The 18,330-nt window shown below is 45.5% G+C and overlaps 1 protein-coding gene across 2 annotated transcripts in view; it reads left to right on the forward strand.

Annotated features, from left to right (window-relative positions):
* Ankrd44 (ankyrin repeat domain 44) overlaps positions 1 to 18,330 on the forward strand; it is a 276,558-nt gene that overhangs the window by 103,335 nt on the left and 154,893 nt on the right. For both annotated transcript variants that reach the window (XM_015993765.3, XM_006974874.4), the window contains exon 2: positions 7,466 to 7,549. In XM_015993765.3, the coding sequence (XP_015849251.3) occupies positions 7,466 to 7,549 (84 nt within the window). The remainder of the gene's footprint in view (positions 1 to 7,465; positions 7,550 to 18,330) is intronic.

An 18,330-nucleotide genomic window follows, 5' to 3' on the forward strand; every position in this document is an offset into this window, starting at 1 on the left:
TTATTATTATTATTATTATTATTATTATTATTATCTGTACCTGTGCATGGATCAGAGAACAGATTTTGGGAGTCTTTAAGTCATGGATTTCAGAGATCAGACTCAAATTCAGGTCTTCTGGCTTGCCTGGCAAGTTCTTTTTTTTTTTAACCTGCTCCGTCATCTCACTGGCTCTTACTCTATAACTTAAAAGGAAATCTTCTGCGATCCTTTGTTCATCCAGTCTGTAGGATGGACACAATAGGAATCCCTGATTTCATGGCAGGAACACTAGACATCTGCTTCCTTTGGAGGTGTTGAGTGTATATGCCATTCCTTGAGTGTATCTTGTAAAATGGCTACCGTAAGTTCACCCTACAGATGAGGACACTCTGTTTAGTTCCAGGTCAACCAGCTTTACAGCGGCCATCTTCCTACTGTGGTAATAGAGCGATTAGAGGTCAGAAACATCAGGATTGCCTCAGGGTTCGGTTGAACTGATCTGTGATTTCATCATTTCTTTTTGCCTAACCTCTCTTTTCATGTTTTTCTGAGACTAGTAGCAAAGTTGACATATCTGGACTTCATTTTATCTCGGGTTATCTGTCCTCTGGGGAATATGAGTGGCCTCAGAGAGCAGAGCAGAGGCCATGGTGGAGCTCGGAAGGCAGAGGATGTGGACATTCCCCAGATCGCCAACTCATCCTTAAGACCCACTGCCAGGCCACTGCCTCTGTGTTGTTTCATTCTGGAGAGGTTAGGAAATAAATTAACTCCATCCAATTTCTGACTAAGTGTATTTCACTTTTCATTCTGTTTAAGTAGAGGGATTCCTACTATCACTTGGAATTTTTACGCTCTTTCTGCTTCTTTTTGGTAAATAATTAGAAATATTATAAACATTGACTTTGTTACGTGTCCTGTAGAAACTTTCTCACCCCTTCCCTTTCTTCCTTCCTGTGTGGTCTGTGTGTGGTCTGTGTGTGTGTGTGTGTGTTCACACTTATGTGCATTTGTGTGTGTATGTGTGTGTGTTCACATTTATGTGCATTTGTGTGTATGTGGGCATAGACTGGAGGATGGCATTGCTATCACCCCTCAAACATAGTTCACCCCTTTATTTCTCTGGAGACAGGATCTTAGAACTGGCCAAGTAGGTTAGGCTGGCTGACCCCTGAACCCCAGCACGGCTATAAAAATGGTCTCTCATCAGGCCATGCTTTTTTTTTTTTTTTTAAGTGGAGTCTGATGATTGAAATAGTCACTTTACTGCGTCTCCAGCCTTCATTAGTTAATGAATCAATTTAAGAGACAGATACTTGCTGTATCCCATGCTGTCCTGGAACTCATACTCTTCTCCCACTACCTCCCAAGATGACCCAAGTGCCTGGATTGCAGGTGTGAGCCACCGCACCCAGCCAAGAGGCATTTTCCAACACTCTGCCTCACTCCCTAATTAAAAATAATGTTTATGAGGACTAAGTGTATTCTGTCTGGTTCTTATGGCGCTTAAAGAAAACAGCTTTGATTTTTATGATCATCATTACCTTTCTGTGATGGGGTGAACTTCTGACTAAAGATGATCCACAGTCAGGAAGCCTTCAGCAGCATCCTTGCTGGACATCACACAGCAGGACCGGCGTGAAGAAAACAGCAAGCTTTCTTCATTAAATCAGGTGACTCGAACACAGTTTTGTTATCCTTTTGCAAAAAATGCAATTTCTGCCTCATAAGAAAACCAGTTGTTGCTTAGTTAAGTGTTTCTTTTCGGCTTACTCATAGGAGCTGATTTCTTTGTATGGCCAGATTGTTGCTGTGTTAGCTATTAGGTAATAATAACATGTTCCCATCCTGTGTTAATGACGCACAGTGCCCAGAATGCTCAAGTATAGACAGATGTTTAGGAATATCACTGCTTCCTCTCGGTTATCTATTGATTCCAGGATCCATTCCTGATTGGAATGCAAGATGCTTGCATGCAAGATGCAGGATGCTTACATTTGGGGTTTAGTTACCCGATGTAGTCAGAGACAATTGATGAGTCAGGCATATGGAGCACAAAGCTAGGACATCTTCTACATGTGTTTGGATCTGTTAGCCCTGGCTCCAGTGCCTGGTCTCAGCGACACTCTGGCCCTCTGCTTCTCATTCAAGGTCTGCTTAGTAACGAGCTTGCAGCCGACCAGGGGAGGCAAAGTGGGTTTAGCAGAAGTCTTGTTAGTGGTTTCTGTAGCGCAGGTGATTTGTTGTTGTTCTGAGGATTGGACCCTCATGTGTGTCTGGTAAGTAGTCTACCAGCGGACTACGGCCCCAGTCCCAAGCTTACCAGTTGTTTTTTTCTTTTTTTCTGTTAGTTGCTCTGATTGAACCCAAGATGAAATACGTTCTCGCAGCCGTCTGGGACTTCATTCCTAAATGGATAGCATGGCTGATGTCATGACTAACATAATTTTAATGGAACTGAGAGAAGAATTGAATCGTGTTTTTTATTTCTGTCCGTGTTGACATGTAGTGGATGTATGTGTTCATGTGTGTACATGTGTGTTTCCAGTGCCCCTGGAGGCCAGAGTTTGACATCCAGTGGCTTCTTTATCACTTTTCACTTTACATTTTTGTTTTATTTTATTTTGAGACAGGATTTCTCTGTTATGAAGCCCTGGCTGTCTTGGAACTCACTATATAGACCAGGAGGGCCTTGAATTCACAGAGATCCACCTCCTCTGTTTCCTGAGTGCTGGGGTTAAAGGCTTTGCCAACACCCCATCCTCCACCTTGTTTTTTGAGACAGGGTCTCTCCCTGAACCTGGAGCTCATTGATTAAGCGAGGCTGGCTGGCCAGTGACTGTGGATCTGCCTGTCTCTACTGCCCCGCCTCCTGCACTGGGGTTACCAATAGGCCCCTGTGCCTAGTTTAACATGAGTCGTCTGGATCTGAACTCAAGTCCTCATGCTCATGTGGCAACTACTTTATCAGCTGAGCCATGTCCTCAGTCCTGTGAATTGTGTTTTCAAATAATGAAAATGACATTTTTTGATCATAGAATTTGGCCCGTTAGCTCTGTATTTCATAAAACAGTAGGCTCGTGGCTCAGTAGGAAAGCTGGGTTTAAAAAAAAATATTGTTTGATCTTTTCCTTTCTTCTTTACATTTTTTTTGGATGTGTACATTGTGTGTGTGTGTGTGTGTGTGTGTGTGTGTGTGTGTGTGTGTGTGTGTGTGTGCGTTTATACTTTTCCTTCTTACTAAGAACTTTCTTAGAAGATGAAGTGGACCTGTAACTACTCCCCCTTAATTATAGGACCTGAACATTGATAGGAAAACAAATTACTATCTTGCGCCCCCTAGTGGACCTGTAATCCTACTTCAGAGTTTGAGACCACTGTCTTGAAGGTTTTACCTTTAGAAATGAAGGGTTTTTCTGGTTTGTTTTCCAAGGCTTCGAATAAAAAAAAGAAAAGGAAAGGAAAGGAAAACACTGCACTAGGGTGAAAGAGTTGTGACTAGGGAAAGTGGTTTTCTGCTGGGTCTCTACTTTTTTATGTTTGCTATGGAACTCACAATGGCCGTGAGATACGAGGAGCCCGTGGATCTGCTCTGCTGCCCATATAGGCCAAGTGTGGTCAGCCTGGCAGTCAGTGACCTCTGAATGAGGCAGGCCTCCCTTCCGGGAAAGATGGGATGGATGGAAGTTGAGGACGAGTCCCATCCACTTGGGAAGTGTCCGGCTGCCTTCTGAGTCCACTCCGGGGACTGCGCAGTATTCACAGTCCATGGCAAGCATTGGTGGTCCATAGCTGCTAAGGTGCAAGGAAAATGCTAGTGATAGTAGTTGAAATGACTGCGCTATCTCTTAAAATTCCCCCCTTCCCCCTGTTACCGTTTTTAACAATTTGATCCTTGTTGTGAGTGTGTTTACTGAATTCTGCACGTCCCAGCCTTATAGTGCCATGCTTGTACTGAGATGTGCTGGGTTTTAAAAAGAATATGGTAGTTTCTCTTTGTCTGCAGGGTATGTATTCCACAAATCCCCCGTGAGTGCCTAAAACAGCGGACGGTACCACACTCAGTGTGTATTATGCTTTTTAATCATGTGCATACACACCTTATGATAACCTTTGATCTATAGGTTAACAGTAACAATCAATAATCAAATAAAGCAGTTACACTGTAATAAAATTGCTGTCACCACTATTGTGCTTTGGGGGCATTGATAAGGGACACTTGAGCACAGCGACAATTGATCTGATAGCTGAGGTGATACCTGAGTGACTGATGGGCACTTTTGCAGGGAGTGGGAGGCGTCTGTAAGTGAATTAACCCGTGTCTCTATGCATGTGTGTCCAAGCACAGATATGTACCTGCATGGTGCATGTATGCGCGGTTGTGCGTGTGTGGATGTGTGTATTCCACAGCAGCAGAGGACAAAAGACTCAGCCCTTCCTGTGGAATCCAGGAGACCTGTGTCTGACCTGTGCAGCTCTGAGCAGAGCCCGGCCCAGGGCCGCTGGGAAGCTCGACACACCTCCGTGTGCTTAGAGACAGCTCTGGCGTCCTTCCCTGGCAGCTGCGGCAGGCAGGGAGCCTCCCTTTGGGAACATTCCACTCATGACTTGGGAGGCTTGCCTCCCTTGAGGAGCCTGAGCACTTAATGAATCCTACAGAGTCTCTGCCTGCGTTCCCTGCGCTCCTGAGTGAGAGGCCCCGCCCGCCCGCTTGCTCGCTCACCACGTTCCTGTGGGGTGACTGACCACTGGTGCCGGCATGCCTGGGCTGGGCCTGCACCTTAGAACCTGAGCTTGTCAGCTGTTGTTGTGAGACCTCTGTTGATTTATCACGACAATCTTGCCAGACTCTGCCTCTCCATGTTGCCTTATGGCTGTTGTCTGTCGAGTGGCTGTTGTTAGGCAGAAACTGAACCCAACAGTGTGATGGAGCCCGGAAGACAGAGCAGTGTGAAAAGATGAGTGTGGCCCACCGGAGACTTGGTTAGCAGAGAGGTATCGGGAAGGCTTCTGCAGAGCCACCAGCTAAGACTGGACCTGTAGAAAGCTTGTCTTTTTTTTCTAAACCATCTATTTTTGATGTTTAGTGGTTGACAATGTGAAAAACTCTCCCTGTACCTTGGCAGATAGCAGGGTTGAGAGATGAGTGGGTAGGAAAGAGGCATGCTTGTCCATTTGCTGACATGACCGGGGAGGGGTTATTCACGGACAGATTCATGGCAGGTGGAAACATTCACCTGCAATTTGATATGTGTTATATGGTGTGTTATCGCAAGGACTCTTGGCATATCTTACTGGTAATGTTTATATTGGTCGACCAAACTAACACTAATTGATATCGAAACCAACAGGAGAGCTGGGGTGATCCGAAGTGGGTAAAGCACGCCGTACGGTGTGAGGACCCGAGTTCGAATCCCCTTGTAAAACCTGGGCATGGTAGCATGCGTCTGTAACCCCGGAGGACTGGTGAGGTGGGAGGCCGGGACGAGGGCATCCCCAGGAGCGTGTGGGCTGCCGGGAGCAGCAGTGCACACCAAAGAGACTGTCTCAGTCGAGGTGGGAACGGAGGGCCAACACTCAGGGTTGTCTTCTGACCTCCATATGTGTGCCTACACTCATGCGCATGCACACATCTACACATACACAGATTAAAAAAAAAAGAATCCTGAATCTGTAAGAAAGCCTGGGCTACAGAACCCTCTGTCTCAAAAAAGCAAATCAAACAAACAAACAAAAATCCTATGGCAAAGATGAGGGGGGGCGGGGAGGAGAGAAGCGAGAGGAAGGTTCTTAGGGGAGAAATGAGGACTAAGACTTCCAAATGAAAGGAGAGATGGAGGTGGATGAAGCCAGGGGCATCCCTTGAGGTTAGCGTTCACTGCCAGCTTCAAAGAGTTAGATGGTGTCTTGTTAAGAATCCAGATTCACGGCCCCCTTCTCTAGATAAACTCAGCCAGAACCCTGAGGAAAGGGGCTCAGGGATCTTATTTAATAAGCATCTCAGGTGATTCTTATACTGAGTCAAACTTGGGACGCCGCTGTCACCCAGTTAGGACTACGACATTCCCAAAAGCTGTAAGTAAATGCCTGTCTGTAGCTTGCCAAGATTTGAAGGTTAGGGGGGAAAGAGGCTGACTATTCCATATTGACACCAAGAAACATTTTCTCCTTTGAAAACATTATTTATGTAGAATCGAATGACCTCAGAGAGCTTTCTCCTCTGAGGGGGGTGGCCAGTGGTGACTCTGCTCACGCCCAGATTCCGCGTGGGAAACGGTCTCCGCGTGCAGCTGGGAAATGGTGGAGCTGGCTGGGAAGCTCTGTCACCTTGTGGTGCAAGCCCAGCCTCAGCCCCTGAGGCACCATTTGCTCTCCTTTATCCCACACTGCACTGGTTTACCAGTTAGCGATGGTTTCTGGCTGGCAGGTTCGATGCATAGGTGTGCCCCTTCGCACACCTTCTCTTTAGGATGGAGTGCCCTTCCTCCTCCATCTGTAAACATACACCCAGTTGTTATGGGGTGCCTTCCTCCAAGCTCTTTGGCTACCCCGTCCTTACCCTCCTCATACTCACGGAGCTCACTGCCCCTGCAGCTGGGTCTTTATCACATTTTACAGCTCCTTCTGCTGTGTCAGAGATTCTCCTAGGTGCCCACCCCTTGTTCTCTAACTAGGTTTTGTTATATCTTGTTTGTGGATGTAACCGTCGTAAAACAGTCAGTACTTGCCAGCTAAAGCTATGAAAGCACCTGGGAACGACTGCATGGTGTTTTCAAAGGTTGGCCAAGTGTTTAGGTCGTAATCTTCCTCCATAAAGGCCCTGTCTTGGAGGTGAGGGCAATCTGGCTGCAGGATCTGTCTGCCATGCCGTTGATAGCCAGGGTTGATTCAGCTGATCTGGCTTGCTAGGTGTGTGTTTCCTTCCTTCCTGTTCCATATGCATCCCTCGCAAAGCTGTGCATTTGGTTGGATGAGGACGTAGGACCAGTCTTCTGTCGAGGGTCCAGGAGTAGCTGTGATCCCCTGCTAGAGCCTCCCAACAAGGTCTCAGGGGCCCTGTGTTCAGTGACTTTCAGAGTTATACTTCAACATTCGCATTGGGAGTGACAAGGTCTAGTCCATAACAGGGACTGACTATAGAAATCCTGCGTGTGGTCGTATCCTTGTCAGGGACTTTAAGGGTCTATCACAGATGCTTTGAATTATGGGAGATTTTCTTATTCTACTTTATTTTAGTTTATAGCCCCAAACAGTGACTATGTGATATGGCTTTCAGGTTGTATTGAAGTTATTTCTTTATGATGTAAACCTCTCCTCCAGTAGACTCCTCTGTGAATGTAGCCCGGGTCTTATTTATTTTTGCCTGCTCATTGAAAATTCTTCAATAAACTTAGAGGGAACAGATCTCCTTCTTGCTGTCTGCATGTGAATGCAAACCTATATATTAATAACAGTCCTAATTCTCGGTCTCTTATTTTTGCAGCCACCACTGGTCCAGGCCATCTTCAGTGGTGATCCAGAAGAGATTCGCATGCTCATCCACAAGACCGAAGATGTGAACGCACTGGTAAGAGATGCCATGGCTGAGCGGGTCCTCTTCTGGGGCAAGCAAGGGCTCGTTGACATTTTCTGTGCTGTGGACCTCTGTAGTACAGAGACACCTGCTGCTTTTTAGACTACTGTTTTAAAAACCCAACTCAGTGAAACTCTAGGGTTAGACTAAATCAAGCACATTGAAATAGAGTTGTAGAAATTTAAAGGACCAAGGACTGAAGAAGTCATCACTCTGTGGGACAGTACTTGCCTAGGACACACAAGGCCTGTATTGGACCCTCAGCACTATGCAAAAAAGAAAAAAACCAATCAAATGTAGGATGCAGTCATATGTATGCTTAAAATGACTTTATTCTAATCGACTCATAAATTAAAGCATCACACAGTAGTTTAAGGAACCATGTAAACACTTCCCCAGCTGTAAATCCTATACTTCTCCATGAACTTTTCTATAGTTAGAAGGACCATTCTGAAGCCTAGGGTATTATACTTTCCCCGTTGGTCACCCTCATTCACTTTTCCACCACAGAAAAAGCAAAAATTGTGACTGAGTTGAGGCCAGAAGGAAAAACCCTACTTTATAGCCTATCCGTCTACTTCTTAAGACACAGCAACAGATCTGACAGTGGACTCGATATACAGAGTGGCCCGCATCGCATTCTGAGTGACCTGCACCCCTCTCGTGTGTTAGGAGCATGCCTGTGATTTCTCCTGGTGACAGTGTCGGCCTGACCACGGCCACTCCTGGGGTGTGCCGCGTATATCCTCAAGGAAGGGGTTCCGGCCCCCATTAAGAAGGCAGTGAGAGTGAAGAAGAACATGACGTCAGTGTTCTTTTCTGATGCGACACACCTTGGCTCTCTAGTGGAGTGTGGCGACCTGTGCCTGTGGGCCCGCAGATATGAAAGCTTTTGACTTTTTTCAACGATTGAAAAGAGATGAGGAGAGTAACTTTTTGACATGAGTGATCGGTAAGAAGTTGAAACTCAAGTGTCCACAGACAGTTTTGTTGGAGCGTGGCCACCCATCTTACACACACTGTCTGTTCTGCTTTCACACTCACTGCACTGGCTGAGCCGAGGCACTGGGAGAGGCAGACCCACTCATGCCCTGGCCTTTAGAGGAAGAGTCTGCTGGTTCTTGTTCCAGGGAGCCCGTGACCCTGGGATGAACCACTGAACTCCGCAGCTCTCCACCCCCTCTGAAGTTGTCTACACCACGGGTGTGCTTGAACATCTTGCATTTTTTTCTGAGGAAAGGGTCAAGGCATTTCACTGAATTCCTAAAACGGCCTGTGGCACATCCATCAAAAGATTAACACCCATGCTTTATCTGCAAAGTTTCCGTAAAATCAGTCACCTGCCCTAGACAAAGGGGAAAAGCATTCCTGGGCGCTTTGGGTAGTTTCTTAGAGTTAGGCCCAACAAGCAATTAGGTGTAGGACACGGTGCTAATTCGCTTAACATAATCTGATTATCAAAGTACTCAGATCCCTTAGGGGAAGAGTCCTCTTTCAAGTTTAGTGTTCAGCAGAAAAGACTGAACAGAAGAGAGAGTCAAGTTTGTCTTCAGTGTAAGCAGAGCTTTGCCCCGGGGCAATAATCGTCTCTGAGGTGGTATCTCTATCAGGTCTGCTGGCGGCTCCCTTCCCAGGCAGGCCTTTTGGAGCAGCCTTTGTTCTGAGGCAGCAGGGACTGGTGTGGTGTGGCTCTCTGGAAGGCCTTTTGGCAGCTTCTCCCCAGCTGGCAGGGAAACAAGAGGACGGTGTTTTTGAGATGCATTTTTGCGAGGTAAACCGGGATGAAGTCAGGGACCGAGGGCTGGCAGAGGCAGCTGGGCGTTGGTCCAGGGCCCGTGGGGTGTGACCAGGAGGCTAGGAAGCAAGTTCACTGTCAGGAGCTTTGACATCACAGGAATTTGCCCGGACTATTTGGTGGCTGTGGGCCGAGCCTCGGCAAGCCTAAGGGGAGGTTACTACCTTTTCCTAGTGCTCACAGGCGAACAGAACTTCTCTTTAGCCGCACCTCAGGAAACCGTACTGACCTCTGAATGGCCTTTGTTTCTTTTGGAAAAGGAACAAGTGCTGCCGATCGGTACAAATTGCTTGAATTGTGCCCATCTACCTCACCGAGTTAGCTAGGCTCAGCTCTGGCCTGGCTTCGCTGTCCTTCCTTCTCATGTGTTCGGTTATCCTGAAGTCCTTGCAACACATTGAGAGAACCAGTCGGCCCCCATCGCTGATGTTGAGCTACTTTGTCGTGGCCTACGTTTTAGTTTTCCAAAGAGGACAGATTGCTGAGCCAGAGAAAGCAACTGGCTGGTCGAGTGTTCCCCAGGGCTCAGCTGGGAGGTGGATGTTCTGTTATGAAAGCTGAGAGAATGTAGATTGATTTGAGGAAGATGTCAGGACAATCACCCTGGATCCTTCTGTTGCCTCTGTCGTGAGTGGTGCATCAGAGCCTAGAAATGTGGGATAACTGTTGTATAGTCTAAGATACATATGTCAACTGGTCCAGATGTGACTGATCACTAGGAACGTTTAGCAACTTCCACTGGAATGACCACACTGAGCTTAAGGTAGAGAATAGCATCTCAATTTGTATCACAACATCCCAGACTTCAGAGACCCTGAAATCAGACTTGGAACTTAGTAAGGACATACTTCAGGGTCATGTCACAGCGCCCTGACGCCGTGAGGATGGTCTTACTGTGCCATACAGCGACCAGGACAGAGACAAATAGGGGCCTGTCCACGGCGAGTGGTGAGGATGGGGGAGGGAGTGAGGGAAATGTCGATGCTTTAGGACGGGAGCCCGCTGCACACAGCTCAAGTGACCACTGTCGCATTAAACTGGAGCAGACTTGTCATTATGGCAGGCGGTTGTAAGCTATAGAAAATAAGATTTCAGCCCCAAAGACAATAGTAGACAGGACTGTCTTCACAGTGAGCTGTCTTCACAGATGCGGTTCCTGAAGGGCCGTCAGGCAGAGCTCCCACAGGCGATAACTGCTAGAGGCCTCCCGAGTGCTGGGATTAAAGGCGTGCCCCCCCCCCTGTTTTGTGCCCCTGGCTAACAGTAATAATTCGTGGCACTGTCTCCCTCCCACTCCCCATTTTAGTGTTAGAGATCCCGTTACACTGTACATACATGTGCATTATAGCTCCTTCCCAGCCTGAAGTAGGTGTAGAGAGTCTTGTCTTCCAGTTGTGAAAGCCTGCGTTTCCAAGATTTGTGGCTCCTGAGTGATACCAAATGTGAGGTATTTATTTCTCGTTAAAAAGATCCACTGACAGAAACACGTGCATGCACACACAGATGCATATGTATGCACACATGCTCATTATTATATCAAATAAAATTAGCAAAGACTCTTCAATATCATCTAATACTCGGTACATACTAATTAGTAATCTCAAATAGTTGAGTTGTCCCCAACTTGTTTACTTTGATATATCTCTTTTATACAAAAATAAATTTGTTATCCACATAATAGTTATTATTTGCAATAAAGTTTGACCCAAGTATACTGATATACTTTACTTTACCTTCTCTGTTCCGTGATAGGAGGGGCCATATATGACTGTAACTGGGATACATCTTAAGTTAAAAGCAAAGACCTCACAATAGGCAAAAGGGAAGAAACCATTAGTGCTATAGTTTTTGACTCCAGGAAATAATTTAGGTGGTGGAGGATTGTTAATCTCCAGATGCAAATGAGAGAAAAAGAAACTGCCGTTTTACAAGCAGGGGCTTTCTAAAGAATAAGACAAGTGGGCAGTGTGAGCTTGTGATTGGTCTGGGCATGTCTGTGTGAATAAGTACAGATGGCATTTCAGTGCATAGCACTCGAGGCCCATAGTGACTTGCAGAGTGGCATTCTCCTTTGTCACACAAGGACTCTTCTCACGTGCATACCTATTGTCTGTGGAGGGCATAAGAGGGCATTGGCTCTGTAGTTCCAGATGGTTATGGGCCACCATGTAGGTTCTGGGAACTGCACCCGGGTCCTCTGTGAGAGCAGTTTGCTGCTCTTTTTCTCAAAGCCATCTCTCCAGCCCCAGATTAATGTCATGTGAAAGATGTCTGTATTAGTCAGGGTTCTCTAGAGGAACAGAACTGGGAGAATGACTGTATATGGGATTTATTAGATGGTTTACAGGTTGTGGTCCAGCTAGTCCAACAATGGCTGCCTACCAATGGAAAATCCAAGAATCCAGCAGTTGTTCAGTCCATGAGGCTGGATGTCGGAATCCCAAAGAAGAAGACTTTAATGCCCGTGAAGGAATGACCTTGTCAACAAGAGTGAGGGCTAGCAGGTGAAGAGCAAGCTTCCTTTTTCCATGTCTTTTTTGTAGGCTGCGGCCAGAGGGTATGGCCCAGAATAGAGGTGGATCTTCCACATTGAAAGATCTGCATCATGGTGGATCTTTCCACTTCAGATGATCTAATCAAGAAAATTCCCTCTCAGGTGTACCCAGCCAAATGGGTTTTAGTTAATTTCAGTTGCCGTCAAGTTGACAACCAAGAACAACCATCACAATGTCAAACATTATTCAGAGAGTAACTATGAACCCATCCCAAACATTAAACATTAACATTTTGTCAAATTTACTTGAAAAATAGTAAATTTTTATAGGTTTCAAAGGTTTCCCCCATATCAGCATACACTCATGCTCTGTATTGTTCCTGAAAAGAATACTTACTAGAGGATGGATTTCACGTAGGAAGCGCTTTGGATATTTGTAGATATAAATATAGGTATAATAGATGCTGAGGGAGATTTTGTCACCATTGTTTGGAATAATGACTCAGAAGGCCTTAGTTAAATGTGATACTGTCTAAAAAGACCACATCAGTGACTCTGTTTTGAATTTTGTAGAATTCCATTTGGGGCCTATGGTATGAACCTCTTGTTTCTAAAGATTGTCAGACTTCAGTCTTACACCAACTTAAAAATTGGTCTTTTTCATGTAAATTATTATGTTTGATGAGTGTTATCTCCTTATTAAACTTAATTATTTAAAACCAGATGAATTTTCTACTCAGCCATAGCTAGTTCACTCCATTTAATCTGTAGATGATGAGGGAGCATCGGCCATGTTCTTTCCATGTCAGGGACCACTACAGGACATGGCCCCTGCCTCCTGGATTACAATGTGCAGAGCATCAGTGTAGCAGTGGCTGTGTTCTGTGGGGGAACCTTCCCTTTTGGCCAGCACCCTTACAGCAATGGTCACTGCTGTTGGGACAACGTCTGATGACGGTGTAGGGACAATGGAGAGCCTGTAAAGCTTCCCACCACCTTCATCAGCCACCATCTTTAAGCCATTAGGAGTGGTAATATTAGGGACAGAATGCTAGTAAGATTAATTTATGATCTGGCCAATTGTCTTATACTAAACATGGCTAAAGTATCATAAAATTTCATCTTATTGAATATTTTAGAAACAGACTTGATATTTTAGTGTGGTTCTAGGTTCACAGGAAAACTAGGTAGAAAGTAGTGACAGTATCCGTACAGCCCTGGCCACCCACACGCACAGCCCCTGACTGCCAACGCTTCCCCCAATGATGCATCTGTTACAGTCAGTGAGCCGCTGCCTGTCACGTGACCATCACCTGAAGACCATAATCAACCTTGGAGTTCTCTTAGTGTGCAGTCGATGGCTTTCCATACAAATGTATCATGACACACATTAGCAATGGCAGTATTCTATAGACTAGTTCAGTGGTGGCGGAAAGGCTCAGTGTGTAGAGGCGCTTGTCACCAAGCTCGGTGGCTTGTTTTCAATCCCTGGGACCTGTATGGTGGAAGGAGAGAACTGACTCCCCAAGGTATCCTGTTACCTCACGTGTGTGCCATACTACTTGTGTGCCTTGTACATGCACACTCATTAAAAATAGAAGTAGGTAAAAGTAAAAAACAGTTTAGGATGGTTTATTAAAAATCCTGTCCTCCGGGGTCTGGTGACGTGGCTCAGTGGGTGGAGACAATTATTGGGCAGCAGGTCTGGTACTTGGAGTTCAATCCTCAGAATACACAGCAGGAGGAGAGACTCGACTCCTGAAAGTTGATTTCTGACTTATACACAGACACATAAACACACACACACAGAGTAAAACAAACAAACAAACAAACAAAAAACCCTATTCTGTTCCATCTATTCATCTTTCTTCTCTTGCCTTAAGGACTTTTTTTTTGTTTTATTTTGTTGAATTTTGTTAAACATATCACTGGAGGAAGAACAGACTGCCTTGAAATGCAAAGTGGTTGCAGTTAGCTCCACCCCAAAGCCTTCCTAAATAGATACTCTGGACTCACCGTAGACTTAGTGTTGGCTCCACCCCAAAGCCTTCCTAGCTACTCTGGACTCACCGTAGACTTAGTGTTAGCTTCCTTGGTCACCTTTGCTCTATGAAATGCCATGCTTGGCACAACTGCCCAAAATTTATCAGTGTCTGTGGCATTAAGTCCTGCACCTTCCAAGCTTGTTGGTCCCAGATCGCCCCCTCCTCTGGCTATCATCAGAAGCCGTGCACAGATCTGCCTCTGCACTCACTCCTGCAGGCTGGGGACCTCTGGGCTCCAGATGTCTGGTTACAGTGCAAACAGTCCTATTTGCTTTTAGGGAAGCAAATGTTTTCTGTGTTCAACTGAGCCTGTAAAATTTCATTAAGAAGCCAATCATTAGCCCTGATTAAGTAAACACGGGATGTTTGGTCTGAATATTTTAACTTCCTCTTCCCAAGCTGGCTCAGCTTTCTCAAGGTTACTGATTGTCAGCTGGGACCAGTAGTTTATCAGTCACCTGCACAGTTTGCAACTCCATCATTGGGAATCTCCACCCACTCCATTACACCGGGGCCTGGATGGGAACCGGTTCTCTGCAGCTCCATGAGGATGGCCTGAGTTGGGGATTTCCCCTGCTGCTCACTCCATACAGGAGACTTGAAACTGTGCTAGAAACTGCCATTCGGCTCATAATTGACCCAGTCTCTGTTCTTCCCTGTCTGTCTTTATAACATTTCAGGCTCCATAAAGGCCAGAGTTCTCCGCCCCCCCCCGCCCCCCGCCCCGTGTGTGTATGTGTGGATATGCTTAATAGTAAGCATTGATTTTCAAAGCTAAGATCACAAGAGATGAGGATGCATAGAGCTGGAAGTGGCGCCTTCGATGGTTCGTACATTATTGGCTCGACCGTGTTAGCATGCACTGGGCGCACTGGCCTGGAATGGTGTTGAGGCAGATGTAACCAACCGTCTTATTAAATAAGAAACACAGAGCCAATGCAAAGAAGAAAGCCAAGAGATCAGAGCTAAGAGCCTTGCCCTGCAGCTAGCCTCTTCAGCCAAGAGACCTCTCCAAAAAGGACCTACTTCCTGTCGTTTGTCTTTATATAGTCTTTCTGTTCTGCCTTCTCATTGGTTGTAAACCCAAACACATGACTGTCTCGTCACTACCTGTCTGTACAGACCTCCAGGTCTTCTATGGTTGTTATTGAGATTAAAGGTGTATGTCTCCAATGCTGGCTGTATCCTTGAACACACAGAGATCTACCTAGCTCTGCCTACCAAGTGCTGGGATTAAAGGCGTGCACCACCACTGTCATGCTCTTGCTATGGCTCTAATAGCTCTGACTCCCGGGCAACTTTATTTATTAACATACAATTAAAATCACATTTCAGTACAAATAAAATACCACCATAGAGGAGTGTGTGTGCCATGGCAGCATTTTCCAAGTGTGTTTCCCAGAGTCCAGAACGAGACTCCCTCCTAAGGAGGGAGAAGAGGTAGTAATTCAGTGGCCAAATAAGTTGGAAAGCTCTTGGACTGCATATTTCCTCATACATTAGTGATTTATAACATGTTACTATATGAAAGACAATAAGATTCCCATCCACCAGGCATTAGTTTAACATGATGCCTCTCAAGGCATCTGACTTCTCACTCTTCTCTACAAATTTTCTTAGTCACCTTTAATGTAAGACCATCTTCCACACTGATGGACAACCCCACAAAACCTCCAGAATAGTCTCTGGCATCGTTTCTTTATACTTCAGTGTGCAACAGAATCTTAGCGTGCACATTAATACAGGCTGATGGCCATCACCCCGGGGTTTCTGATCTGGCATGTCCCAGGAGGGGCCCAAGGGTCTGCACCTCTAGTGAATTTCCAGGAGTTGGTAGCACTGCTGTTTGGGGACCACACTTTGAGGACTGGCTCTCGGTCAGACTGGAACAGATGTTCTGATGTGTGAATAGGGAATGTCATCAGCCCACTGATCTATGATGCACAAGTCGTAATACTCACTCGGTATCGACAGGCACGGTTTCCAAGCACTGTGCTGGGTACAAGGGATGCACTGGTGTTGAATATAGGCTCAGTCACTGTCTTCATAAGCCTGCAGGGTAGTGGAGAGGTAAACAGTGGTCTGGTAGAGAAGGTGAGTCAATTGGTCCTTATAAACCAAGAAGCCTGCTGAGAAGGAAGCCAGCAGTGAGCTATGACTCCCCACTGAAGAGACAGGCAAGGCCTCTGCAGTGATAGTGACATTTTAGCTGAGACTGGCCATGGGACGCTGGACATCATGAGAAGACTGGAAACTTCTTCAGGTTGCATGAAGAGATGAGCAAGAACTCATGAGCTCAAGATGAGCAGTGAACATGATACTGTGTATGTGTGGATTTCTTGTGTATGTGGTGGGAGGGCAGGAGATACAGACTGGAGATAGGGAGACAGGCCACTTGAGGATGGATGATAGGTTAGATGGGAGGGGCAAGGTAGCTGCCAGGTAGGTAGGGCACCTGGCTTGATGAGCAGAGAGGAGTAATGGTGACTGAGTGACGTCCGAAGTCATCTTGTTTCTGAGAGAAGACAGAACCGAAGACTTGCTTTTCAGGGGGCAGTGAAGCGACCATTATTCTGCAAATATAGTAGCTGGCTGTTTGTTGGGAAAAGGGGTAGGGTTTAATAAATGTTCTTGTTGACAGGGTTCCTCATATAGTGGATATCAGTGACCGCCTAGTTGCCTTGAGTTAGAAAATAGATACGGCCGTTGAACAGTAAACAGAATGTGTCTTTCTGTAGTAACAGAGAACTTCAGATCTCAGAGACTGACAGCTGCTGGCAAACCAGCAGGCAACAGCTACTCTGTTATGCTCACAGCTTGTCTGGGTTAGGAATCCTGGCAGGGCGCAGTGGGGTAGCCTTGGCCATTTCAGGACATCTGGGATTAGTTGGGAGGTCCTATTAGCTGAGTGTCTTGACAGGGAAGGCTAAAATTATTTTGGGGTTCTCCACTCACAAGTCTGTTAGTCTGAGCATGGCTTCTTTATGTGGTGGGGCTTTCTCTGGCAAGAGATGACTTTTTGGGAAGAAGACCCAAATGAAGGGGAAGAGTTGGACAGTTTGCCTTAAATCAGGTGTTAAAGGCTATCTTTGGCTTGGAGCCTGTCATGTGATTAATAACATTTCCAGTCTCTTCTACTTGCCTAGACCTCAGAAGTGACGCAACCAATCCTAGTTCATGCTATTAGATAAATTAGAGGATGTTCCTAAGGCAGGGCATGAAAGAACAGGCTTGACCTGGTCACAGGTTGCCCATGAGGCTTGCTCTGATACATTCCAGTGTATCCTCCTTGAAGTACCACTGCACAGTGTGAGACATTATTCTTGATGTGGGTCATCTTAAATGGCTGGAAGACACTGGTCCACATTAGTTGATCCAGTCCTGAGATAAGGTCCTTGATCTAAGGTAGTAGATTCCCAAAAGGGGAACATAGCATCCTAGGAAGTGTGTAAAATCCCACTGGAGAAATGGAAGGTGTACCTCAGTATTTTAAAATGTTTAAAAATGTGCACTTTATGTTCATGTTATTGAACAATAATGTGATATATTAGTATTTTTTTCATTTACAAATGCCTAGTTAAACAACTTTGCATATGCTCAATTTTTTTGGTAATGGACTAGATACTACTTTTTAATTATTTTTTGATAATTTAATACATACACACGATATGTTGTGATGATCACATAACCCCATCGATTACTCTTTCTTATTTCCTTCTACTTCTAATGATCCTCTTCTTTCTAAATAGCTCTCCCTCCCTCCTTACTCCCTCCCTCCTTCCCTCCCTCCCTTCCTTCCCTCCCCCTCTCTTCCTCCCCCTCTTCTCCTTCTCTATGCTGGTCTTGTGTAGATGGTCATAGCTAATTTGTGTTCGTGATAGACATGGCTGTGCCATACCCAGACGACAGCATTTTATAGCATGATTCCCTATCTTTTGGCTCTTAAAATAGGTCTACTTCTTCCATGTTGTTTCCAGGCTTTGGGCTTTGGAAGATGTGGTAATAATTTCCCTGTTTAGGACTAAGCACTCAATGGCCACATCTTTTCAGACCGTGACCATTCATAAGCCTCCATATGAACCATCGCACATTGCAAAAAGAGATGCTTCTATGCCCGAGCTGTGAAGAGGAGCTAGTCTAAGCTATAAATATAAGCATTTTTTATTGTTGTTATTAAACCCACCCCTGGTTTTATATTTTCAGGTTTAAAAATCATCTTTCTCCTGCATTTATAGACTTATCTGAAATGATATGTTAAAAGTATACAATGATTATTAAGGTGTCCAATTTTTATTTTAAAATGTAATTTATTGAAATGTAAGCATTTAGAAGGTCGTTTGGCTTCATGTTCTGTTAGCATAATGTTGTAGTACATTACCTCCAGGACCCGTGACTCCACATGCATAGTTCTAGATAAGTATTCCTTCTTGTGCAGCCGGCC

This window comes from Peromyscus maniculatus, chromosome 13 (assembly GCF_049852395.1).
Source record: "Peromyscus maniculatus bairdii isolate BWxNUB_F1_BW_parent chromosome 13, HU_Pman_BW_mat_3.1, whole genome shotgun sequence".
Lineage (NCBI taxonomy): Eukaryota > Metazoa > Chordata > Mammalia > Rodentia > Cricetidae > Peromyscus > Peromyscus maniculatus.